The sequence below is a fragment of the Myxine glutinosa genome, chromosome 4 (assembly GCF_964187855.1).
Source record: "Myxine glutinosa chromosome 4, kmMyxGlut1.1, whole genome shotgun sequence".
NCBI classification, from domain to species: domain Eukaryota; kingdom Metazoa; phylum Chordata; class Myxini; order Myxiniformes; family Myxinidae; genus Myxine; species Myxine glutinosa.
The window spans coordinates 85,276,959-85,303,855 of NC_136264.1; the positions used below are offsets into that span (position 1 = coordinate 85,276,959).

The following is a 26,897-nucleotide window of genomic DNA, read 5'->3' on the forward strand; positions in this document are numbered from 1 at the left end:
AGAGAGAGAAAATGACCATGCAGCCTCCAAAGCAAATAAAAACCAATGATGTGGAGGAGTTGATAGTTTGTCATTACATTATCCTTGCCTTTATGCCAGAGGGATGTAGCATATAAAAGACTGCCAAGGCAAATACAGCTTTTGACCTTGGGACTAAATCTAAGTTAGATTGTAACATGAGTAAGTCCAGCCTGCCAGAGATAACGATCCAAATTTTGCCACGAGTACAACTTGCTTTTGCAGCCGGCGTCTCTGCCGGGCCGTAAGCCCCACACCGTCGATAGTTCCTCCATGATCTCCGCTCCGGCTAGTCTCAAAGAGGGACTGCTCCACCAAAGGCCTGTAGGACGACACCGGCTGTCGGTTAAAGTTGATGAGTCACTACATAATGTTTCGCCCACATTTCACATTTCTTTTCACTCTGCACAAGTCCTTCGGGACATGCACCAGTCAGCCTAAGCGTGCTTGCCTCTGGTTGCGAGAAGCTGGAGTCCTGCGTGTTTATTTCTCTGTTGCCAATTTCCTTTCTTGGCATGTGCCCATGTCTCTCTGCACCCCACTGCTTTCACTGCTTTTCTTGCGATGGCCTTGTCCTTGACCCTGATGTATGTCCCGAACATGGAGGGTTCATCTCCCCACCCCGGAAGATTGGCCCCGATCTCTGGTCATTTCAATGAGGCCCTCCAGCGAACCCCAGAAAAAGCATTTAATTCACTTCATTCATAAATTAACGAACAAATGACTTGCTTACATTAATATAGGGCGAGAAAAGGGAAACATTTAATCACGCCGAGACAGCCGACAAAGAATGAGAAAGAGAAGGTGTGGAGAGTTTAAAAAGTTGAACATGTTTAAAAAAAAAAAAAAAAAATCCAATGAAGCACAAGAATAAGGCCTCTCCACCACCACACCCTTTTCATCTCTTTCCAACTGTCTTTCAGCTAAACCTTCTAGCATCCTAGCTACGTCCCATAGTCTCCTAGGCACGCACTCTAGCAAGCGATGATAGCAACAGAGAAGGAAAAGAAAGCTTACTCTGGTGAAGCAGGGAGAATGGAGCTTGTACTGCTTGGTCCAAGGCAGGCAATGGAAGAGGGGGGTAAAATAAAGATAAAAACAACATTATCAATCATGTGGCATACAGCAATGCACAAATACAGCACAGCACACTGAAAATGTTACCTTAAGATGTCAAGAGTTACAATTTTATATTGTCCTCCAAAAGGCAAAAGTAACAACCATGTAACAGATTTGGCATGTCCTTTTGGAACAGAAAAAAAAATGTCCTTGGCCCAACAGATAGCCAGCCACGCACTAATTTTAACGATCATGCACAAAGCCAGTCAAAATACATGCAACGAAAAAGAGTTGCAGCTGACAACTCAAAGATGAAACTAATTTAAAAAACAACAACTAGTAAGCACCTCAAAACGCAAAGCCCGTCCACAACCGCTTTTTACTGAAACTAAACTTGACGATATAGACAGTGAAAGAAAATTGTACATTTTATTCACTAAAATACCCGCTCCCTTCTAGAGCATTGGCAAGTCGTCTTCTCCCCTTCCCAACCACCTCACAGGGGGGTTGTGCCCATGACCTGACCCTGAGTACTACTGACTCATGCAAAATTTGGTGGAGATTGGTTAAACTATTTTTTTTACCCTCGCTAGAAGAGGGGGTTTTGCATTTGGGTCCGTTTGTTTGTCTGTCTGTCTGTCTGTTTGTCCGCACAGAATAAGTATGCTTTTCTCTGCAACGGTTGGTGCGATTAACAGGAAATTTTCACCACAGCTGCGCCTCCTCCTGTAGAATTTTTACAGCGTAGCCCATAGGGCAAAGCCACCTAGAACAGTGTTTGTCCATCCGTATGTATGTATGTATGTACCCTCAAATGTATACAAATCAGAGCTGAGGATCTGGTCACATGATAGGGTGATGTGATTACGTCTGATGTCATTACGGCGGCTGACTCCACACACCGCCATTTTGATTCCAATTTCGTTCAGGCTGAACATATCGCCAAACCTGTCATATATCACAATCACCATGATCTACCTTTACGTGTTTCATTCAGTGTGAAGCACAAAAAAACCGATTGTTAAAATGACCGTCAAATATCGACAGCATCGGCGTTACTGCTCTTCCATCAATACGGTACATATAGGCCTTGGGCTTCATGCCTCACCTTCTGACCGCTTCGGACAAATTAAGCCCAGGTTTCTTAATACAGTAGTGTACCTCAGCGCCGCCAAAAATCTCCTTTCAGTTGTATCGTTTTCATAATAATAATATAGTAAATATAACCATAACACTTTAATCCCAATGTAGTAAATGGAAAGTTAATGGATTGAAGCGGTGTATGGTTCATGAAGCAAGATAAGCGGTGTTTGGCACGAATATTAATAACCGTGGAAGCAAGGAATTCACCTCGGTTTTTTATAGTAATATCATTTTCGAAATAATGATAACATAACGTAAATATTATAGTAAATCTAATGGGAATACTAATCCCTTTGTAGTGACTGCAAACGTACTGGAAGTTCAAATATATCATCTTCTACATTTTAAAGTAGCGGCAGTTTTGTGTCTGTTCCGTCATTACGTCTAGGATGTCATTATGACGGCTAACTCCACCGACCAACATTTTAATTTACTAGTACACTAACCGCTAACCCCCGCTCTAGCGGGGAAAATGGCCTTAAAACGATCATTCATTCATTCATTCATTCAGTACACCCGCTCACTATGGGAGTGGAAGGAAGGGTCATTCCTCTTTGGGGTATATAGATTACAGTCGATCGATGGCTGGGTCTCAAGAACATTGGGTGTGTTCATTTACCAAGTTTCTTGTGGAGAGATCGTCAAGTGGTTTAAGCATTCGAGCAAGAACTCCATTCAAAACCCTTAAGGAATGGCTGGCTTAGCAAGCGCTAGCTAGCTGCTTGGTAAATGAACACACCTCCAACCCTTGTGGGGTATACAAATTACAGTAGATCTTCGCTCAGTTCTGCAAGTAAAACTTATCTCACGGATGTCGGGATTCCTCCAAATTTCTTTGTTTAATGTTATATGTTTAATGTCCGTAATGTTTGTCCGTAAGTTCAATGATGTTTAATGTCCGTAAGCTAAACGCTCTTTCACCGACCTCATTCTCATCCACCCTCTCTGAAAAAATGTCCACTTCTCCCTTCGTTGACCTCCACAACCCTTCTGATCTCACTGACTACTACAACCACACTCTCTCCTCCTGCTTTGACCAACTTGCGCCTATAAAAACCAAAAACAGTTTCTTTCACCCATTCTGCTCCCTGGTTTACCCCTGAACTCCGCCTGATGAAAACTCGTGCTCGCCAACTTGAAAGACTCCGCAATAAAACAGGTCTCACAATTCAATCCCAAGCCTACAAGGACCACCTACAACACTACAAAGATGCCCTCTCCCACGCCCGCTCTGCCTACTACTCTCAAATTATCCACTCTGGCTCCGGAAACCCAAAAGCACTTTTCTCTACAATAAACAAACTCCTCAGCCCCCTGAACACCACCACCCAGTCATTCACAGGAGACAACTGCATCTCCTTCCTTTCATTCTTCCAACGCAAAGTTGAAAACATCTACAACAGCTTGATCACCGCCGCACCCGCTCCCCCTCAAACCACCTGCCCCCCCCCCCCCCCCTTATCCTGCCATCCCCTGTCTCAATTCTCCCCAATCTCCCCTACTGACCTCTCTGAACTCCTCATAGGAATGAAAACTACCACCTGCACTCTTGACCCCATCCCCTCCAGCTTTGTCACGGCCTCCCTTCCTGCTCTCTCTCTCCACTTATCATTGCAACAATAAACTCCTCCCTGTCTACAGGCATCGTCCCACCATCCTTCAAAATTGCTGCTGTTACCCCCATTCTGAAAAAACCTGGACTAAACCCTGACACCCTAAACAACTTCAGACCCATCTCCAACCTATCCTTTCTGTCGAAAGTTTTGGAACGCGCTGTAGCCGCTCAACTCAAACATCACCTCTCTGCAAATAACCTGTATGAAACATTTCAATCCGGATTCCGCTCCAACCACAGTACTGAAACTGCTCTCCTCAAAATCACCAACGACCTTCTCCTCTCCTCTCCTCTGACGCTGGCAACCTCAACATTCTCATCCTCCTCGACCTCAGCGCCGCCTTTGACACCATCGATCACACCGTCCTCCTCACCCGACTTGAAACCACCTTTAACGTTACTGGCACTGCCCTCTCTTGGATTAAATCATACCTCTCTGACAGACGCCAGTTCATCTCCATCAATAACTGCAAATCCCCCACTGCTCCCCTCCCCCAAGGTGTCCCCCAAGGTTCAGTTCTTGGCCCACTCCTCTTCATCCTTTACCTGTCCCCCCTCGGCCACTTAATCCGCCGTCATGGTCTCCAATTCCACTGCTTCGCCGATGACATCCAGCTTTTCATCTCCACCAAGTCCATCTCCACCGCCACCCACTCTATCCTGACAAACTGCATCACTGAAATAAAATCCTGGCTTCAAATTAACTTCCTCAAACTTAACTATGATAAATCTGAAGTAATCATCATTGGCCCAAAAACGCTCATAAAATCCACCAATAACTTTGCCCTCAACATCGACGGTATCCCAGTATCCACCTCCCCTCACATCCGGAATCTTGGCATCATCTTTGACCAAACCCTCTCCTTCGACAAATACACTAAACAGATCACAAAGACAGCCTTCTTTCACCTGAAAAACATCGCCAGTCTCCATCCATCCCTGTCCTCCATGGCTGCAGAAACCCTCATCCACGCCTTCATCACCTCCCGTCTGGACTACTGCAATAGCCTCCTCTATGGTTCACACTCAACAATCACCAATAAACTCCAATACATTCAGAACTCCGCTGCCCGTCTACTCACCCATTCCCGGACCCGTGACCACATCACGCCCGTCCTTTACAAGCTTCACTGGCTCCCCATCTCCCAGAGAATCCAGTACAAAATCCTCCTCTTGACCTACAAAGCCCTCCATAACCTGGCCCCATCCTACCTGGCTGACCTCCTCTCCAGACACACTCCCAACCACAACCTCCGTTCTGCTGGTACCAACCTCCTGACCCCCCCCCATCCGGACCAAATTCAGATCCTGGGGGGACAGGGCCTTCTCCATCGCTGCTCCCACCCTCTGGAACTCACTACCTCACACCATCAGAGACTCCTCCTCACTCACCACATTCAAAACATCACTCAAGACTCACCTGTTCAACACTGCATTCAACATTTAACCCACAGCATTTAACCCCTGACTATCTCTTCTCCTTCTCCCTCCTTTTTGCTTTGAATATTTCCCTATTGATTCTTGTTTTTTTGCAATTGTTTTTATGTTTTGCTATGCATTATGTTTTGCACTCTGTCAAAGCGTCTTTGGGCTCCCTGAAAAGCACTATATAAAATAAATGCATTATTATTATTATTATTATTATTATTATTATTATTAGCAGCATTAGCGACTGTTTGAAAAGCTAATCATATGTGTTTGTGGTTTATAATATTTTACAAGCCCGGCCACGCCGCCGCCGCTGTTAGACGTTTGGTCTTGTTTAATGATAATTATGACGTCAAAAGTCACGTGGTATGGGTGCCATCTTGGAAAAACCCAAAAAAACTTTGCACCTCTAAATCTCCAAAAATGCTCCATGGGGAAAAAATGGAATATGGCTCATTGTCAAGTACTGTCCATAGGGAACAACATATATTCATGATGATGTCATCAGTGCCTTCATTATGACGTAATGATGTGACAAGTAGAATGCTTGATCCGATTAGTTTGAAATTTCTTGTGCATAATCTACACAAAAATTGTATGGGAGAATTGAATTAATCAAGTCATCGGTCACGTCATTCGGCAGCCATATTGGATTGAACATAAATCTATGTCATCAATAAACCACACAAACACAGCAGCTAATAAACAGCACACAAACTACAAACACATCCTGGCGAGGGTCTGAAATCTGATTGCTCTTTCTTGTTTTCTATGATTTTCAGATGTACATACTGTTTATACATACATACACACATACATATATAGAATTGCCTTATTTAATACAGTAGTATTTGTGTTCTCCATATCCTCATAATAAAGGTTTCTTGGTGATTTGATGACAAATACTCAATTTGTAAAAATGTTATAGCCTTGACAGACACACTGAAAATCAATGGTAAATAAATAAACAAGGAAGCGATTGAAAAAAACCCCAAAAAACGGGGTCTCACACACCACACTTGAAGCGTTGCGGCAGGGCTATTAAGGGCTATTTATATTCACTATGACTTTGCCCTTTCACATTTTGTTCTAATTTTAAGTTATTTTCTCCATATTCTCATAATAAAAGTTTGTGGAAAATTTGATAACAAAAGCTCAAATGGTAAAAAACGTTATGAGACAGACAGATGCACGAACACAGAAGCGATTGCAAAACCCCATCTACCGCTGCACGGGGGGACTGGCCAACAAGAAATGGATAACGGAATACATGGAGAAGGGAATGGATGGACAGACAGGCCGAAACCACACTGTACAAATTATACAACAAACATTTACCAATCAGGCTAGTTCGCTCCATCAGATGCATGCATCAAATACATGACATTCATATGGCCTCCAAAAGCAGACAATACTGGAGTTTAATGATTGTACCTACGACTAACTTCCAGCCAAATATAAGTTAACAAAAACAAATACATGGTTTATATGTTGATCAGTATCTTTAATTTTGTATGTGAGAGCATCCAAATGCATTCCATTTGAAAGCATCCGATATCCTATTACAGTACGAGCCTGGTGTTGGCTTAGCGGTTAGGGTGGCGGCTTGGGATCCTATGATACTGAGTTTGAATCCCGGTCGATCGCTGATTTAATGCCGGGGGGTTGACTCAGCCTGTCATCCTTCCGAGGTCAGCAAATTGAGTACCAGCTTGCTGGGATGAATGATCCCGGTGTGTACCCCGATTTAGAATAGGTACACCATATCCCTGTGCATTGTAAGAGGTGACTAAGGGTTGGCGTCAGGAGCGGCATCCGGCCATAAAAACATTGCCTTCAAACAGGGAATCATGATCGTCATGGGGGCCGCAAGGCTAACCCCCGCTATAACGGGGAAAAATGGACTTAAAACGATCATTCATTCATTCATTCATCCTATTACAATAGTCAAACTCCGACATTCGCGGTTTCGCTATTCGCGGTTAACAAAATGCGACCTGCTTCTACATTTGCAGCCCTATGCTTAGGGTATTCGCGGTTTTGCGCGGGCTCAAAAAACAAAATTGATCGGGAACCTCAAGTGATTATAATTTAATTATATCCCTGTTGTTTAGTTTTAAGTCTTACGATTCCTTTGGTATGATTCTACATGTTGCCCTGCCTCATAGCAACCATTGAAAATGGTTTAAAATACAGTGATACTGTTGAAAATACCTTTAGTCGGTGAAGTATACTGCTTTATTTGTAAGGCCAAGGCCACAAGACATCAGACATGCTCTTGCAAGATCGCGAGACCAGGAAAATAGCATTACATTTCAGTCCGCACACGATTAAATTGTGCTCCCAAAAGCGAGTCTTGATCCCAAAAATAGTTGCCGTTTTAATCAATCGGAGTTGAAGCTTCAAGGAAGATACGGTATTCTGTATTATCTTACGAAGAAGGACGTCGAGTTTAAATTGCATAAATTTAAGCATCCTGACATCACAGTCCTTGGTTAGCATTTCATTTTATTTTAGATCCAAAATAAAAATTCGTTTTTACTTATTGTACTATTAATCAGCCTTTGATTGGTGCAAGATTTAGAGTTTGTGGATATGGCCTTTGGAGATATTTCCAGGATCAAGACGCGCTTTGGAGATCACGCAACATCGAAGCGAAACAAAGGGTTAGTTTTAAATAAACATGACACTTGGGGGAAAAGAATGAGCTAACCTTTTGGAATCGTTGCATTATTTTTATTTGCAAGCATTTTAATAAAACTAATGATGTGCATTCGTGTTGTAAAATAAAAATTTTCCCTTATGATCATCACGAACCGCTGGGAACCTTTCCCCCTTTTTCCCCATTGAAACATTCCCCCGATATTTGCGGATTCGACATGTGCGGCATATTCCAGGAACTTATCCCCAGCGAATGTCAGGGTCCGACAGCAAGTACTTTTTTTCTTATCATCAAACAAAATTTTTGCACATTTAAGAACATATATAACAGGATAACTTGCTTAAAACAAACAAATTATTTTTGGACTACCAGTGTTATTGTAAAACCTCATATAAACTAGAACGGCACTTGGTAAAGCATATACCTCCACCAGGTTGAACAGTGTATGCATTATATCCCACTGATAAGCCAGATCTGGATTCGGACATGAACCAAAATCTAATCGGCTTGTTCTTGTCACCCAACCAACCTGTCCACCAAGTTTCGTCCAAATCCGTCCATAACTTTTTGGGATATCATGCTATGTATCAGTTTTAGCCCCATCACTCAATGATGAAGAATCACTTAAAAATTAAATAAAACCTTGCAGAAATTCCTGTTGGCTCTTGCTAGAGTCAATGCTGGCATGGATTAATAATGCCATAGCATCAACCACACATTTCACCCACAAGGCAGAAGCGGCAGTGGTCAAAATAGTCGAAAGGTTTCCGAAGTTAACAGAAGTGGCCAATATGTAACAATAACATACGGAATCTACCAATATCTGGAAGGAAAAATTAATGAATAAAATGGCGCAGGTGAGAAATATATGGCCAATTGGGTTTCTGGAAATATGGAAAGTAGCAGCACCAACCCAGAATGGGCCACCATAATCAAGAGTACTTCAGATGAAGGGCCTTGTAACTACAAGCTTTGTTTGGCTCATAATGAACTATACGCTTTGGAAATATCATATGGTCCACCCAAGAATGTAGTGGCTGATATTTAGGACTATGAGCTTGAGGGAGGAGGTTGACAGCTGAACTTTATAGAGGGACAGAGTGAAAGCTTGGTACTTTCCTGTATTGAAAGACATGCTCCAGGGAAGAAGATGAAGAAGACCACCCATAATGCATCTCCAGATTAATAGGGCTGCAGAAAAAGTTTCTTACATATTTCTTGTTGTATTATAATTGTTCTGCACAAGGTGGAGTCATCAGCAAAATGGCACAGAGGGGTTTTCAGGAAAGAGAAGAAGTCATTGATGTCGAGTTGCAGACCAATGCTTGGTTTGGTTCTGAAATGCTGCCTACCAACTTCAAGAAGGTGTGTGAGAGAGAGAGAGAGAGAGAGAGAGAGAGAGAGAGAGAGAGAGAGAGAGAGAGAGAGAGAGAGAGAGAGAGAGAGAGAGAGAGAGAGAGAGAGAGAGAGAGAGATCAGATAACCATTCAAGGAAATTAACATTGGCAGACAGGTTGGAAAGTAGGGCTGAGTGCTAGACGGTACCAAAGGCTCAAAATATGTCTAGAGAGATGACCCTGAGCTCATGTTTGAGATTTAGAGCATCCATATATTGTTGAGTTAAAAGAAGAACACGTGAGGGGTGCGTTTTTTGCCACAAGGTGGTCATCAGCAAAATGGCAAAGAGGACAGCTGGGGTATAAGCCAAACTTGCGATCGGAAATTGGAATGTTGGAGAAGAGAAGGCCTCAGGTCTACAGAAATAATTATTGCTGCTGCAGAGAATAAAGAGCAGTCTGCAGTCGAGTGGCTCAAACTTGAAATCCTTGCTATGAAACCCTTGCATCGACAGCTTTTCAAAATGAAAGCAGGTGAACATCTGAGTTACGCGAATAGCAAGGAAAGTGGAGAAGATAGGGCCGAAGCACAGTTTCTAAAGATCAAAGCATCAATATTGTTGCGTCCAGTTGCAATAGAAGTATCATGATCAATTAGAAGCCTCTCGACTTTAGCAGAAAATAAGTCCACATGTTGCACGGAAGCACTCTAATTGGGGAAAGAGTGGAAATGGCAAGGCAGGGATAGGGGACCTTGGTATTTTCAACAAAGACAGAATTTAGGTGTTTAAATTTCTCCATGGGCAGTGGCCAACACGACTCCATCCTTTAAGCGTGAAGGTATGAAAAAGAAATGTGCAACAGTGAAAAACTCAAGCTGCCACCAGGACGTGCTTAAAAGCAATACTGACCTGGGGTGGGCAGGGAGAGGGGAGGATGCGACTCATGGTGATTAAAGGTACACAATTGAAATATTGTTAAGATTTCCAATTTTATCAAATGCAGAAGCACATAGAGTCATAGATAAACAAAGAGCTTACTATTAACAAAATCCAGAACACTTGAGACATCCAGAGCTCAGTATTACAAACTTATAGAGATGCTATTTATCATCTGTAACAGTTGGTTTCATTGCAATTTTATGATCTTTGGCTGTGTGGAGACAGATCTGGATTACTGGCAGAAAAGTGAATGCACAGTGCCTCGTGATTAAAAGTTCCCTTAGTAAAGCTAAACAGAAGCAGCCCGATAACAAGCATGCGGGAAATGAAACAATTAGAGTCCTATGTAGAGTTTTAAAATGTTTTTAGCTATATGGCATCCCAACAAATCAATTCTGTGAGAGCCTCGCAATGCCCACTGGATAAACATCGTGCAGTACAGGAACTGCATGTGTCCCTACTCCCTGCAAGCGTGCACCTTACCACATAGCAGATATCACTTGTCAGTAGCACATGGGTCATAGCACATGTGTGGCATGTTGGTTTCCAGCTGCACAAAATTGGTCGTCGGACACAGTGCGAATGAGTGATCGGTGAAGCTCTGCTGATGGGCTTTTAAAGTCCACACAATAATTGCCGTACGTATTTGACCTTATAAGTGCATGGGATGTCTCAAGCCATTTACATCACACTTGGCAGCCTGTGCAAAGGTTTTACTGCAGCAGTGTGCATGCCATCCAGGGCTATGATTATGACAGACAAGCACCACGCCCATAATAACTCTGCTACCAAGGACAATGGTGATAAGCGACTATTCCATTTTATACAACCGACACGTCTTGCTTCCACACCGATTCTTAACTTTTTACATGCAAGAACAGGGAATGATCATCATAAAACATTACAAAACTTATTTAAACACGATAAAACCCAAGGTTTAGGGCTGTAACAGAAACAGCCAAAAATATAACAAACTCTACAGTGACGTGTTTGAACAAACAGGACAGCAAACACTACTGCAACTTAAAAGCCAAACAATATATATTTTTTAATCAATACAAACTACCTCATTTTAATTTGTAAAAGTAGATATGTCTTGCCTTTTTTGCAGATGGTTCATTTTTTTTAAACGTCCATTCGTTTCGCCAAAATTGTTGGATGTGCACAGACGGAGCACTGTAATGCTGGCAAGCATCTGGGCGCTGGCCAGCACATCCTTGCAAAGCACTTAAAGGAGTTAACCATGTGCGTTACTGATAAAACTCAAAACTTCGATGGTGCAAACATGCACCAACCAGACTTGGTGGCGTAATGGTTAGAGCATCCGCTCTGAGTCTGGGAGGTCGGTGTTTCGAACACCAGCCGAGTTACACCAAAGACTTTAAAATTGTACATGCTGCTTCCTTGATTGATGCTACGCATTTTAAAAAAAGGATAGAGCATGGACAAACAACCAAAGATTGGCAACCATTTCTCAGGCTTAATGGGCCTGATGGCTGCTTCCTGCATGAAAGTTCCTTATAAGGGAACTTGTAATAGACCAAGGTGCAGGAAGGAGTAAGGGCCAAGCTGTGAAAGCTAAACTATAACTCATGCAGTGTGGGTGAACTATCTTGCACGAGATAAGCAAATTACTCTCCCGCCCACTAATCCACTCCAATAACCTGAACCCTGCTATGTGATGGAATTGAGGGCAGGTACATAATGCTACATTCAAAACAAGATATGCTACATTCAAAACAAGATATGCTACAGTTCCGTATATCTCTGACAACAATACAAATAAAGCACAGTTTCAGAGCTAACCAGAAAAACTACTCTGGTTACAGGCATTCCACTAAAGTAAATAAATAACTACAATATAATATACAAGTCGATAAGCAAACAAGCAAGCGAGCAAATAAAGGAATGAAAAGAGCCAATACTCCATTATCCATGCATATTTAAATAATTCATAACCTTTTGTAATCCAGAAGAAACTTACCCAATGGATGACAAGAAATAATGTAAAACACTAATTGCATCGGTGCGCTCCAGCTTCCTAGTCACAATATGCATTCTAACAATCTACTCACTTCCCCATTATTATGCACAACTCAGACTGTCTTCCTTACCTGGCATCACACTCTATGTCATGTGATGAGGTTTCCTCCTCTTGCCTGCCCAGGCTGGTTTCACCTTTGCACACATCTGAGGCATGCTTATTGGTTCTTGGTTCCAGAGCAGATTTTGCCTAAGATCATAAAATCAATAAAACATTAAAAATAATAATAATAATAATAATAACAATAATAAACACACAAGCACAGCATTGCCATCAATCCAATTGAAAAATAGCAATTTAACCAGAACGGCACTCAATCAAGTGCATCTGTCTCACCTCGCACATTCATTCTGAATAAAAAATACCATCATTAATTGAACACGCTCCTATTATGGGCCCCTTCCTTTTGCAGAAAAATACCCGTATCATCCATGCACCCTATTACGCCACATACATTGCCATTATCCATTGATTATTAGGATATTTAATGACCACTTTTGTGAACGTAAAGGCTAAATTGCATCAATGAAGGTGAATATGAAAAAAATTCAATCTATATTCCCCATGGCAAGTCGATCATATGTATGAAGTTTTGCATTGATCTGTTAAGGTTAAGCGGTTCTGGAGAATAATTGTTGACGTTTTTATTTTCAATCCAACATGGCCACCAGACCACGTGACTGATGTCATAAATTTAATTATTCACTCACATCGGGTCGTAGATGAGATATATGAAGTTTCAGATTTTTCCAATAAGGATATAGATTCAAACTATTATGGCTGGAATTACATCAATATCACCCAATATAACCCATGCGGAGTTGATGACATATGCTAAGTTTCAATTTTTTTTAGTTTTGCAGTTTCGGAGACGTCCAATTTTTTTTAATTGAGCGTTTAGAGACTATGTCCAATTTTGTTTTTCCTTTAACCCAATATGGCTGCCATAACCACATGTCCTATGATGTCAGAGTTATCAATATAATATTCTCCATGGGGGGTCCCTCCTATGTTTTATAGTTTTGCATCTATTGTACAGGAGGTTTTAGAAAAAAAAAATTAAAGTGAAAATATATAGAAGTGTACATAAACACACAGAGACAGACAGCAAAGTCTCGCAACCCTTTCTAGGCAAGACGAACAAGGAGAAACAACGCAGAAATCTGTGTTTTTCAAAGTGGAGAGAAACACCAAAAGTGGAAAAATTCCTTTTAACATAACCAGATTACACCATTTTGCATTTGCAGACATACAAAGTCCATAAATTTAACAGAGATGCCAAAGTGACATATGTGGCAATGGTGGAAAACTCCGAATACTGGTTCATCTGACAATGAGCAAATTTTATGGCATTGCAAAATACTCATTTTAAGAGGGACTAAGGTCGGCAAGATAACACAAATGCACAAACGGTACAGAATAGGCAGTCCTGTAATCAAATTCGCATTGGACAAGCTTTTCCATATAATCATATATCTAAAGCTATCCACCTCTGTCTGTCTGTCTGTCTTTCTGTCTGTCTGTCTTTCTGTCTGTCATGTATGCACTCCTTTAATCCTCCATCTATTTGCTGATGACTCCACCCTCTGCCATGACATTCCTCATTCTTCAGACAGGCAGGCTGCAGCCTTTTCCCTCTCCAGACCTTGAGAAAAATCACAAGTAGGTCAAACACTAGGAATGTCTTTTAATCCTGATGAATCTCACACTCTCTCTCTATAAAAGGTCAGTGCACGGCAAACCCTCCTATCTACTTTCTTAAGCATCCTCTTGAGGAAGTTCAGTCATACAAACTCCCGAGTCTCACTATCAGCCATGATCTTTCTTGGACAAACCACATCCTAAAGTTGGCCTCCAAAGCCAGCCACCGACTGGGAATCCTCCGTCATACAAAGTCCTTTCTAGGCACATCTGAACTCCTTTCCACCTAAAAGGTAATCATCCGCAGCCTGATGGAGTAATGTTCTCCCCTCTGGGCTGGTTCCCCTGCCTCACATCCTGCTCGGCTTGATGCAAAGGAATCCAAGACCTTCAAGATTATTGGAATCACCCATGATGAAGTTGAGTCGATGGGCCTATCACCTCGCTATTGCAGACATGTCAGTGGTCTCTCTGTCTTCTACCACCACCCACACCATTCTGGTGAAACTACATAAATCTGGTGAAGCTCACCTGCACTCATTAGTTCCTCGCTTTTCCGACCTGTTGGAACCAACTTCGACATTTTCTTCCATCTCATTCTTCACTCCAGATCTTCAAAACAGCTCTTCAACACCATCTCAGATCATCCTCATTCCAAATTCATGATCTTTTCTACCCTCATTAACCCCTCCATCTCCAGTCTTTCGAGTTTCCTTCTGTATCCATCATGTCCCCCATGCATCATCATCATCTTGCATCATCTTCTCCACCCTATGCATCCTCTCTTGCACCCCATTCTTCCCCATACCCTTTGTTTGTCCAAGTCTCCCTCTACCTTGGCCTTCTATATACTCTGCTGTTGGTGTTTCCCCCCTCTCTCTACTGTTCCTTTTGCATCCTATTATGTCCTGATCCGTTCAGTGTACCAACTCTTCCACGAGCCTTGACTATGTATACAAAAATAAAAATAAAACAATAAATATGTCATGCACAGCACGATACTTGCATAGCACGATACACACACACCATTCACACAATGGAGATGTGTGAATGGTGTGGGTGTGTGTGTGTATGGTTTTGCATGAATTTGTTTTTGCTTGAGTGGTGCATGTTGTAAGGGTGGTGGTCGGTTGTTTTTTTGTTTTTTTGGTGTGTGAGTGGATGATGGGCTGTGGATTCTGGGAGTGGAGGCGGTTTTGTTGTTGTAGTCTGTGTTCTCACTGGCTGGGGGTGGGGGTATGTCCGCATCCGGGTGTAGCTGCTGCATGTGGAGGCGTATGTGCCCCTGCTGGCACACCTTAGCTGACCGTATCGAGGTTTAAGGGCCGAAATGGGATGATGCTGAGGACCTCGACTGAGGACCCGGTCAGTGAGGCACACTTGTGACGAAGTGTGTTTTGAAATTATAATTATGTATATATATACAAATACAGACTTGGCATTTAATATGGAATATTTTTTTTGTGGGGGTGAACTTACTTTTCAAGATGTCTTATTACCAAAAGTTCATTGGAATTATGTTGAAATTATTCTAGATTTTGTTAATGTGACCTTTAAAAGAAACAAAAACCACATTTGACATTTCGAAACAAATAAATTGATCCTTGAAAGTGATGTAAACTGATATCGAACTCAATTCATGGACAGTACTGTGTTAAACTTCTGTACGTTTTCCAGAAGTATCTCTTTATTTTGCACATTAGCCAAAAAAAATTTCAACAAAAACAAAAGTTAAATTACGACGGATTACGGACAGTAAAATTACAGTTCAGTACTTCGTGTAACCCCCACTAGCATTCAGGAGAGCACGTACACGTTGAGGCATGCTGTTCACGAGATTTGCCAAGGTTTGGACAGGAATCGCTTGCCATGCAGTGACAACAATAGCCTGTTGCAATTCACGCACAGAGGTCGGCTGCTGGTCCAAGTGGTCGATTTGACGCGTTAATTCTGCCCACAAGTTCTCTATCGGATTCATATCCGGGGACATGGCAGGCCACTCCATATGCTCTACACCACGGTCAGCAAGAAAGTGTTGGATCATGCGAGCACGATGAGGCCGTGCATTGTCATCTTGGAAGACAAAGTTTCCTCGAAAGGCTGCACGAGCAAATGGAAACAATGTTTCTTCCAGAATGGCCCTGTACTTGAACTGGTTCAGGTTTCCATTCAGAACAACCAGGTCAGTTTTTGCCCCCTGCATGAAAAGCAGCCCAAACGGTCACCCCACCACCTCCAGCTTGGACTCTTGGCACAAAACAATCTTTGTTGTAGGCTTCATGCACTTGTCTGCACACTCGGACGCGGCCATCTTGACGATAGACCAGAAATCTAGACTTGTCACTGAAGATCACGTGATTCCAGTGTCCTGGCTGCCATTGACGGTGCTCTCTGGCCCACGGCAATTGGTGCTGGCGGTGGTCTGGTCAGGCGTGGCTTTCTCAGGGGACACCTGGCACGATAGCCTGCTTGAACCAGTCGTTGGTTGACTAGCCTTCTGGATACAGGCACATTTGTCAGTTGCTGCCACTCAGCCCTAAGCCGATTAGCTGACTTGGTACGGCCGTTGCAGACTAACCAGTGCAGCTGGCGATTATCCCTCCTTGTGGTTCTGCGGGAACGTCCTGGCCTCGGTATTGGAGTAGGGACACCCCTCTGCGCATTTCGTTTCAGGATCTTTGACACCTGATCTTGAGTGATGCCATACTGCCGAGCAATAGCACGCTGTTTCATGCCGTAATTTCGTAAAGCCACCACTCCATGACAAACAGCATTGTCGAGTTGACGGACCATCTCCAGAGGAAGCGGCAATAACTTTTGGAGACGTGCAGCAGTTGTTTTCCACTAATGCAGAACGCAACAACCCTTGTATACCCGACTGTGAAGCCAATCATCAAATGCACCTGTCCGTACATTTTGCCACGCCACCTGTGATATAATCCTGCTATTGACTTCTTGCTGCGACAGACAATCAGTGACATGGTTCTTTTAACAAATAAATCACCAAAGTGTAAAAGAAACTCACCAGATTGATATGCTGAGTTAAGAAAGTAAACCCAAGTCAAGAAAAAATATATATTCCATATTAAATGCCAAGTCCGTATACATACATACATACATACATACATACATACATATATATATATATATATATATATATATATATATATATATATATATATATATATATATATATATATATATATATATATATATATATATATATATATACATACATACATACATACATACATACATACATACACCATTGTCTAAGTGGATTTGTTGCTTATGCACAGCCACATCTTTTAAATTACAAACCCCAAACTCAGGGTACAAATACAACTTTGTGTGGGGGGATAGGTAACATAGGCTATGTGGTCGCTGCCGGGGGCGTACTTTCTCTAAGTAAATGTGTACCATGTAGCGCCACCTGGTGGTGGTGGCAGAGCATACTACAATATCCTTTTTACAACGTAACTCATAGGGCAATGCTGTCCAGAACAGTGTTTGTCCATCCGTATGTCCCCACAAATGTACACCAATCAGAGCTGAGGATCTGGTCACATGACAGGGGGACGTGTTTAGTAACCATTACAGTTGGATATTTTACTAAAAGGAAATATAATAACCTTCTGTGGAAGGTTTTGGGGTCCCAGCAGGTGTCATAAGGTAGGAAGGAGGATTCAGAAATTCCTCAATTCAATTATGATTTTAAAATGCGATCGACACGAACCTAACCTTGCTCCCGAATCCAGAAGTGAACAGATGATGACGGTTCGCTGGTTTGATATCTCATTGCAATTGTGATTCAACATTATATTTCGATATATTAACACAATAGTATTGTAATATAATAGGGAGATCTCGCGAGATCTCGGAGACGGTGGGAGGGATTTTCGAAGCTCCACACGGTCTCCACGTTTTTCGAAGTTAAGTCTGTTCACAATTGTATTTTGTCGAAACTGTATTTATCTTTCGGTGTGTGAAGTTATTGTGTGCAACTTTGGTTGTTTCTCGGTGTTTATCTTTCATAAATTGATCGTCTGTTTGCGGTGTCGTGTCTTGAGGCCTTGTACAGTGTGCACTGTACAACCTTGAGGCTTTGTTTTTCTCTCAGCGGTCCGTCGTTTGTGATCCAATAACTTTCGTTCTCTGTATTCCCCGGCTTTTCACCCATAGCCTACTTCCTTGTGTAAATCTCAACTCAAAAAAAAAAAAAAAAAAAAAAAAAAAAAAAAAAAAAAACATTTCCTTCTCTGTTCTCATTCGTTTATTCATTCTTATTCGTTCGTTCGTTCTTCGACCACGTGTTTCTCCCCCATTTCCCCAGATAGTTTTCACTCATTAACCTTCAATGTTTACACTTTCCCCTCAAGTTATGTATTCCGTCATATTTTATAACACCTTTTTCTTCTTCTTCTTTAAAAGGCTGCTTTCGACTTGCTCACCAAATCAATTCATCCCAAAAAAAATATCCATCTCCTATAGTGCCTTTTTTCTACATTCCCTAAACTCTCCTGCACTCCATCCTCCATCCAGCGTCCTTAAACGTATTTTTAACTCGAAGGTCACAAGAAACTCATTTTGCAATAAATGTTCGTTTCCCATAAATCGTACACTTTCAAAAATCCAATCTCACCCCTCCCCTCCAAATCTTCCCCATAACCCCTCCCCTCCAAATCTTCCCCATCACCCCTCCCCTCCAAATCTTCCCCATCACCCATCCCTTTCAAATCTCCCCCCTTGCCCCCTCCCTCCTAAACTACCCCCTCACCCCTCCCCGCCAAGACGCCCCCTCGCCCCTCCCCTCCTAGACTCCTGCCTCACCCCTCCCCTCCAAATCTCCCCCATATCCCATCCCTTTCAAATCCCTCCCCTTGTCCCTTCCCTCCCAAACTCCCCCCTCACCCCTCCCCTTCAAATCTCCCCACCCTCATTGCTTCTCAATTTCCCCCCTCTCACTCCCCCTCCTCAAAGCGTCCTCCCCGCTTCTTCCCCCTTCAAACTCTCACCTCCATCTCCCCCAACCTTCTGCCTCGCTCTTCCCCCTCCTCAAATAACACCTCATTGTGGCTCACCCAATCACCATCAAACCTTTTGTCCGCCCCATCCTTCCCTTTCTCCGAGCTATTCTGAAATCTCTGACACACCTTCAACAGCTCTCCCTATCTCTTCCACCTCTTCCACATCTTACCCTACCCCTCCTCCCCCCTGTTCTGTATCTGATGCTCCCCCTTCCTCTTCATTAACGGTATGGACCTCAAACATCCGGGGCCTTCGTTCAAACTTAACTGATCTCTCCATACAGGTTGCTTCTGTCAAACCAGACGTGATCTGCTTAACAGAAACTTTCCTCCTTTATGATGTCTCTGATTCCATAGTATCTCTCCCGGGCTACTCCCTCCTCCGGTATGATAGACCTGAGCCTCGTCCTGGAGGCGGGGTTGCTATCTTTATCAAAAACTCTCTTCCTCACTCGCCCTGCACTGCACTCTCTCCACCTCACCCCCAGAAATACCTCTGGCTACGGCTTCCCCTTCGCTCCCACCTCTTGTTCATATGTGTGTTGTACCGTCCACCAAACAGTGATGACTCCATCTACATCTCGCTGTCTGATGATATGGACCAACTTCTATCTACTCATCCCAACTCTCTCTTCCTCATATGTGGTGATTTCAATTGTCACCATGCCAGTTGGCTGGGTGTGGGTTCCTCTCTCACCAGCCATGGCTCTTCAGCAAAGGACTTCTGCGACTCACTGGGACTGACACAATCTGTCAATTTCCCGACCCGGATCTCAGTCAACGGAACATCTTCTCTTCTGGACTTGGTTATGACTAACTTCCCTGAAAATGTCTGCTGCTCTTCTTCTGCTCCGATCGGATCATCTGATCATGTCCTTGTTAAAGTGGACATCTCTCTGACCATCCTCAGGGAGCCTGCTCAGCATCGACGAGTCTGGCATTTCACTCAGGCCAACTGGCACGGTCTTCAAGCAGCCATCAATCATCTGGACTGGTCTCCCATCTCTACCACCTCTGACATCAACTCATCCTGGGAATTCTTCCAAAGTAAATTGCTCTCTCTCATGCACAGATTTATCCCATCTCGTCTTCAGTTGTCATACCCTTCCTCCCGTCCATGGTACACGGAATCTTGTGGTGAGGCTGTTGCCCAGAAACAACTTGCCTTCGTCTCCTGGAAAGCAAATCCAACGGAAGGAAATCTCATTTCCTTTCACAAAGCCCGAAACAAGTGTGTGTCCACCCTCAGGAGAGCCAGGAAACAATATCTCTCCGTTCTCAAGACCGAACTCTCTTATCTGTCTCCCTCTTCCAAATCCTGGTGGCGTCTGGTCAAATCCGTTTCTGGTGTTTGTTCCCCCTCCATCCCCTCCCTTACCTCAAACGGCTACACAGCTGACTCCGCACGTGAAAAAGCTGAATGCCTCAACTCTGTGTTTGCCTCTAAATCTTGTGTCCCAAACCCATCCCTCTCTGTACCCACCATACCCAGTCGTACCCTGCTGCTCCTGGACTCCGTGTCCTTTCCTCCTGACAAGGTGGAAAAGTTTCTGTCAGCCCTCGACTCTGATTCTGCAACTGGACCCGACGGCATCAGCCCACGGGTCCTAAAATCCTGCTCTGCTGCTCTATCTCACCCTCTCTCTGTTCTCTTCACCCTCTCTTTTGCTCAAGGTCAACTGCCATCTGCTTGGAAATCAGCCAACATCACCGCTTTGCACAAAAAAGGTGCAAAAACAGATCCTAGTAACTACAGACCAATCAGCCTTCTCCCAATTATCAGCAAAGTCATGGAATCCATCATTGCTTCGGATATGAAATCTTTCCTCTTCTCCAATGGCTTGATCTCTGATCATCAATTTGGTTTCAGACCAGGTCACTCTACTCTGGACATGCTGCTTCTGCTGTCTCAACAATGGATGGAGGTCCTCAATGCCAAACAGGAAATTAGAGCTGTCTCCCTCGACATATCACGTGCCTTCGACACGGTCTGGCACCCCGCTCTGCTCACCAAACTCTCCTCCTTTGGTATCCATGGAAATCTCCACGCATGGCTGGCGGACTTCCTCTCTAGTCGTCGTCAACGTGTGGCCCTGAATGGGTTTCTCTCATCTCCTCTTCCTGTTCAGGCTGGAGTTCCCCAAGGCAGTGTTCTGGGCCCCGTGCTTTTTCTGGTCTTCATCAATGATCTCTCTGACTCTCTCGAAAATCCTCTCTATCTCTTTGCTGATGACTCCACTCTCTGCCGCTCCATTCCTCTTCCCTCAGATCGGCAGTCTGCTGCCTCCTCACTCTCTGAAGACCTGGACAAAATCACAGACTGGTCAAACAAGTGGAACATGTCTTTCAATCCTGACAAATCTCACACTCTTACTATGTCTCTCCGAAAAGATCGACTGGACAACCCTCCCATCTACTTTCTCAACAATCCTCTCCAAGAAGTTCTGTCGCTCAAGATTTTGGGTCTCACTATCTGCCATGATCTTTCTTGGGAAAACCACATTTCCAAGCTGGCCTCCAAAGCCAGTCGCCGACTGGGCATCCTCCGTCGTGCGAAGTCCTTCCTCGGCACACCTGAGCTCCTCACCACATACAAGGCTTTCATCCGCAGCTCAATGGAATACTGTTCTCCCCTATGGGCCGGTGCTCCTGCCTCACACCTAGCTCGGCTTCACGCTGTTGAAACCAAAGCTTTCAGAATTATTGGAATCTCCCGCGATGAAGCTATCTCTGAGGGCCTTTCACTCACTCACCGCAGGCAGGTAGGTGGTCTTTCTGTCTTCTACCGACTCCTCTCCGGCCTTGCACCCCCAGCTCTCTCTGTGCTCTGTCCCCCAAATATTCCTACAGGTCGCACAAGATCTGCCAGCAACCCTCTGATGGTTAAACTGCCGAAATCTCGGCTCTCTGCTCACCTTCACTCTTTCATTCCTCTTTTCTCCCGCCTCTGGAACAAACTCCCTCACTCCCTTCAATCCCACTCCTCCCTCCAGGTCTTTAAAACAGCTGTTCACCACCATCTCTTATCTTCCCCTATCCAAAACCTTGATCTTTTCTACCCCCGCTAATTCACCCCAGATCCACCTTGTTTGAAATTCCAACTTCTTTCCTGGAAGTCCTGGCAGTGTCCATATGTTTTATACCTCTCCCACCGCCCCCTTCCCATGCCCCCCCCCCCCCCCCCCCAAAGCCCTCGCCCTCTCTCAGATCTCTCGATGTCTCCATGTCTCTCGGTCCCTGCTCTCAAATGTTGTGTTTGTGTCCTTCCCCCTCTCTCCCCATCTTGTCTACCGCTCCCGATGTTATATGTTTTATGTGTCGGTTTGTCTTTCTGTGTGATTAATGTTCGCTCTTTCACGAGCCTCGATCTTGTATACAAAAAAAAAAAAAAAAAAAAAAAAAAAAAATTCGCGATTGGAATGATGAATGATACTGTTTGGAATGAAAATATAGAGAACGTGCTGTCAATGTGTGACATTCGACTGAAGGTGGCACAGGAATATGGAATTTATTGGTTCATCGTTTGCCACTTGCCATTTTTTACCCAAGTCATTCACGAACTGGCTGTCCATGCCTGCAGTCCAAAAAAAAATATTACTTACATTGTGCTGTGCATGACATTATTTTCAACTGGTATCCCCATACAGGTCATTCTATCCTCTTCAACGAACGTATCAAACAAGCCCAGCTACACTGTTGTTAGACTATCGGACTTGTGCTGAGGTTAAAGCACTCTTCGCACGGGTAAATTATTCCTCCTTCCTTCCTTCCTTCCTCTCTCCCCCCCCCCCCCCCCCCCCCCCACCCTCCCATCCCCACAGGAGGGGGAGGAGTGGGATGTGAGGACGGAGATGGGGAGAGCTTCAGGCAAACAGGTTGACTAATTGGACTGTGAATAAGGTGACGAATAGGCAAAGCCAATAAACAAGCGAAACCCTTGAGAACCCCTTAGAATTACCCTTTGCAACCCATTAGAATTACCCTTTAGAATCAATATTTAGAACACTCTAGAATTGAACACCGTGGGTTGGAAAGGTTCTTCTTCATTTTGACGGACAAATGGATGGATGGAAGACAACAACAACAACAACAACAACAACAACAACAGGCATTTTAAGGCCATTTTCCCTGCTAGAGCGGGGGTTAGCCTTGCGGGCCACATGACAATCTTCTCCATTTTGCCCTATTTTCTACATCTGCCCTTGTTAACCCCCTTGCCCACATTTCTTCTTCCACCACCTTTAGCAAAGTCTTTCTCGGTCTTCTCCATCCTCCACTTCCTTCTACATTCATTTCCATCACTCTTCTCAACCAGTCACTTTCATCCTTCCTCAACACATGACCAAACGATCTCAAACCTGTTTCTCTTCACAGCATCCATCACAGGCTCTATTCCCATCATCTTTCACAATTCATCATGTGGCTTCCTCTCTCTCAACGATACTCCACACATCCACCGACCCATTCGCATTTCCACACTTTCCAGCCTTCGTTGCTGCTCGACCTTCATTACCCATGTCTTGCTCCCATAAATCATAACACTTCTCACACATGCAGCATACACATTTCCCTTCAGCTTCAACGACACTCTCCTCGTCAGCACGCCACTCAGTTCCTGAAACTTCTTCCATGCACATCTCACTCGAGCAACCGTCGCAGAGTCTGATCCACCTCCTCCATTCAGCATGTCTCCGAGGTAGCAAAATGTTTTCACACCTTCCAGCTTCACGCAGTCTCCAAGATCCAAATCAACATTTCCTCCATCTGCAGCTCCCTCTGTGCACACCTTACACTTGAATGTAGCTGCCACACTGGTTAATGATCCTCTCAGACCACTACATTTTTGATGAACCCACTCAGCGCACATTGTACACTGAATGGAGTTCACTCTGACACCCTTCATGCACACAGCACATGGCCAATTCCCAGTTCTTTCCACCTCACCACATGCTTTACCACTTGCCATCATCTTCGTCTTTCCGATATGCACCTTCAGACCTTTTGCTCCATACATTCCTTCCACTTGTTCATCTTCTCCTTCAGTCCATCCATACTTTCCCCAATCAACACTAGATCATCTGCATACAACAACTCCCACGGTAAACCTGCCTTTACGTTCCGAGCCAGCACCTCCATCACAGCTACAAATAGCAGTGGACTTAGTACCAACCCCCGATGCACTCCAAACTTCACCTCAAACTCACCACTGTTCCCGTACTTCATCCTTACAGCTGTGCGCGCGCTCTCATACATTGCCATCACTACTCTGATAAACCATTCCTCCACGCCTAACTTTCTCAATGCCCGTCACTACTTCACATGGAACCCTATCGAATGCTTTCTCCAGATCAACAAACCCAAGAAACAACTTCTTCCTCTTCTCAATGTACTTCTCCTGCAACTGCCTTACAATAAAAAGTGCGTCGAACATTCCTCTTCCTGGCATAAATCCAAACTGCATTTCGCCAATCTCCACTTTCTTCCTTATCCTTGTCTCCAACACCCTTTCCAATACCTTCATTCCATGCTCTAATAACTTTATCGCTCTATACGAGCCACAGTCCAGAGGGTCACCTTTCCCCTTGTATAGAGGGACGAGGATACTCAGTTGCCAATCCACTGGAATGCGGCCTTCTTTCACCACCAGATTACCGATCTCTGTCATTCTCTTCACACCCCAACTTCCCGCTGCCTTCAGCATATCTCCCACAACTCCCGTCGGCCCCCCCACTTTTCTATTCTTCATTGCTTTGATCGCTTCCTCAACTTCCTTCTCAGTTATCTTCTCTGTCGGTCCTAAAACTGGGTTACTCTCCATGTTGCCATCCCATTCATTCTCTGCAGTCAAAAGCATTTCCATATATCTCTTCCATCTTCCTTTAATTCCATCTGGGTCCAAAACGATTTGTCCCACTTCATCCTTCAAGCAACTAACCCCCATCACATCACACCTCTCTTTCGCTATCTGCTTTGCAATCCTGAATACCGCTCTCTGACCCTCTTCCGAATCCAAGCGTTCTCCGAACATTTTCCTATATGTCTCCTGCGCCTTTGCTACCTCTTTCTTTTCAGCCTCCTTGGCTGCCTTAAAACTTTCATGCTCTGCCTTTTCTGCCCCCGTACCCTTCGCCTCCTGCCACTCCTTGAACTTCTTCCTCTTCTCGTCAATCCTCTTTCCAACTTCATCATCCCACCACCATGTTTCCGAGTGCCTCAGTGGTCCTTTTGTCCATCCACATACCTCACCAACGGCTCCCAACAGACTATCTTTCATTGACATCCAACCACTTTCAAGCTCAACCACATCATCCTCTACCATACTCAGCCTCTCTTTTAATGCCTCCCTCACTGCCACCTCTTTCAACCTCCACACCTTCTTTCTCAGTTGGAAATTTACCCGCTGAGCTCTCCTCGCACCTTTCACCCTTATGTCGCAGACAACAAGTGGTGCTGTGAAACAGCCTCCTCCGCCGGGATCACCATTGTGTCCCGGAGGTACCCCCAATCTCACCTACGCACCATCAGGTAGTCAACGGTTATCGTTGACCCAACTGACGTGTATGTAACAAGCTCATTATTCGCTTTCTGGAACTGAGTATTACAAATCAACAAACCAGCTCCATCAGCAAACTCCAAAATCCTTTCACCTTCTCCATTCCTCACACCATATCCATAACCCCCATTAACTCCCTCAAAACCGTCTATACTCCTTCCCACATGTCCATTTTGGTCTCCTCCTACCACAACAACTTCTTCATCTTTCACATTTTGCATCAGCTTCTCTATTGCACACCAGAACTTGTCCTTCTCTTCATCGCTCTGAATGACCTGAGGGGCATATCCCGAGATGACCTTCACCAAGAGCTTTCCAATCATCATTTTCACCATCATCAACCTATCACTCACTCTAGTCACACTCACCACACTGTCGACAAACGCCTCAGAAAATAGAACACCATGCACGCCTTCTGGGCACCCTTGCCACACAAACTTTTATTTCTGTCCCTGCCTACCCTTCACCATACTCACACCACTTCCCTTTCACCTCGTCTCCTGCACACAACATATGTCCACTCTTCTTCTGACCAATACTTCCACCACTTCTCCTGATCTCCCTGGCATTGTCCCTACATTCCATGTCCCAAACCTGAGAAACCGATCTCCACGTGGGGCATCAGACGTTTCATCATCATAAATGGAGCGATTTCCACCCTTACTTCGATCGGGTTCCCCACCTTGATTTTCGACGAGAGGGGGTGAGGACCCTACGGGGTACTTCGGGCTGTACCCTGCCCATTTGTAATTGTAATGGTTCCCTTTTTGAGGCAATGTTTTATGGCCGGATGCCCTTCCTGACGTCAAACCTTTTAGGTCTCCTGGAATGGATGGAAGGTGGATGGATGGAAGGAAGGAAGGAATTAAAAATTTGAAACCGGACCTACTGCTGTTGTTGTTGTTTTGCTTTTACAGTGCAGTTGGTTAAGCACTTTTAATAAACTGTAATCACATTCCTTCAATAAACATTGGAAACGGTATTAGTCCTTGAGCCAACCGGCCATATTTTGAAGTGAATGCTCCGGCGGGGGGAGTAATTCTCATTATGATTTTCCATTAGACCAATGTCTCAAGTGTCAGAAAAGGTGTGATGGACATCTGAGAACGGTAGCTTAGTGCCCGGATGGACGCCATCTTTGAAACCACCCAGCTCGAAAATGCCCATTTGGTGGGGTACATTGTTGCACGTGTATCTGGACTTCTATACTAGCTATCGATGTGCGGTTGACGACTAAATATACGTCCGATGTGTACCGTCTAAATAAAAAATAATATGAAGCATTTTGTTTTAGATTAATTATTATAAAAATCAATTATCGAAAAAAAATCATATATTTTTCAATATTTTATTATTAGACTTGTACTTTTTTTAGTGAAACAACACTGGTATGATTTTCCAAATTATGCATTGTGCTACACCGTTTATC

At 44.0% G+C, this 26,897-nt stretch overlaps 1 protein-coding gene across 14 annotated transcripts in view; it reads right to left on the bottom strand.

The window, feature by feature from the left end:
- The window catches only part of LOC137424940 (protein FAM13A), a 136,032-nt gene that overhangs the window by 43,666 nt on the left and 65,469 nt on the right, over nt 1-26,897 (bottom strand). For 5 of the 14 annotated variants that reach the window (XM_068112857.2, XM_068112854.2, XM_068112855.2 and 2 more), the window contains 3 exons: nt 12,318-12,436; nt 1,036-1,068; nt 236-340 (listed from right to left, as the gene is read on the bottom strand). In XM_068112857.2, the coding sequence (XP_067968958.1) occupies nt 236-340; nt 1,036-1,068; nt 12,318-12,436 (257 nt within the window). The remainder of the gene's footprint in view (nt 1-235; nt 341-1,035; nt 1,069-12,317; nt 12,437-26,897) is intronic. The other 9 variants (XM_078776111.1, XM_078776110.1, XM_078776107.1 and 6 more) reach the window with 3 other exon arrangements.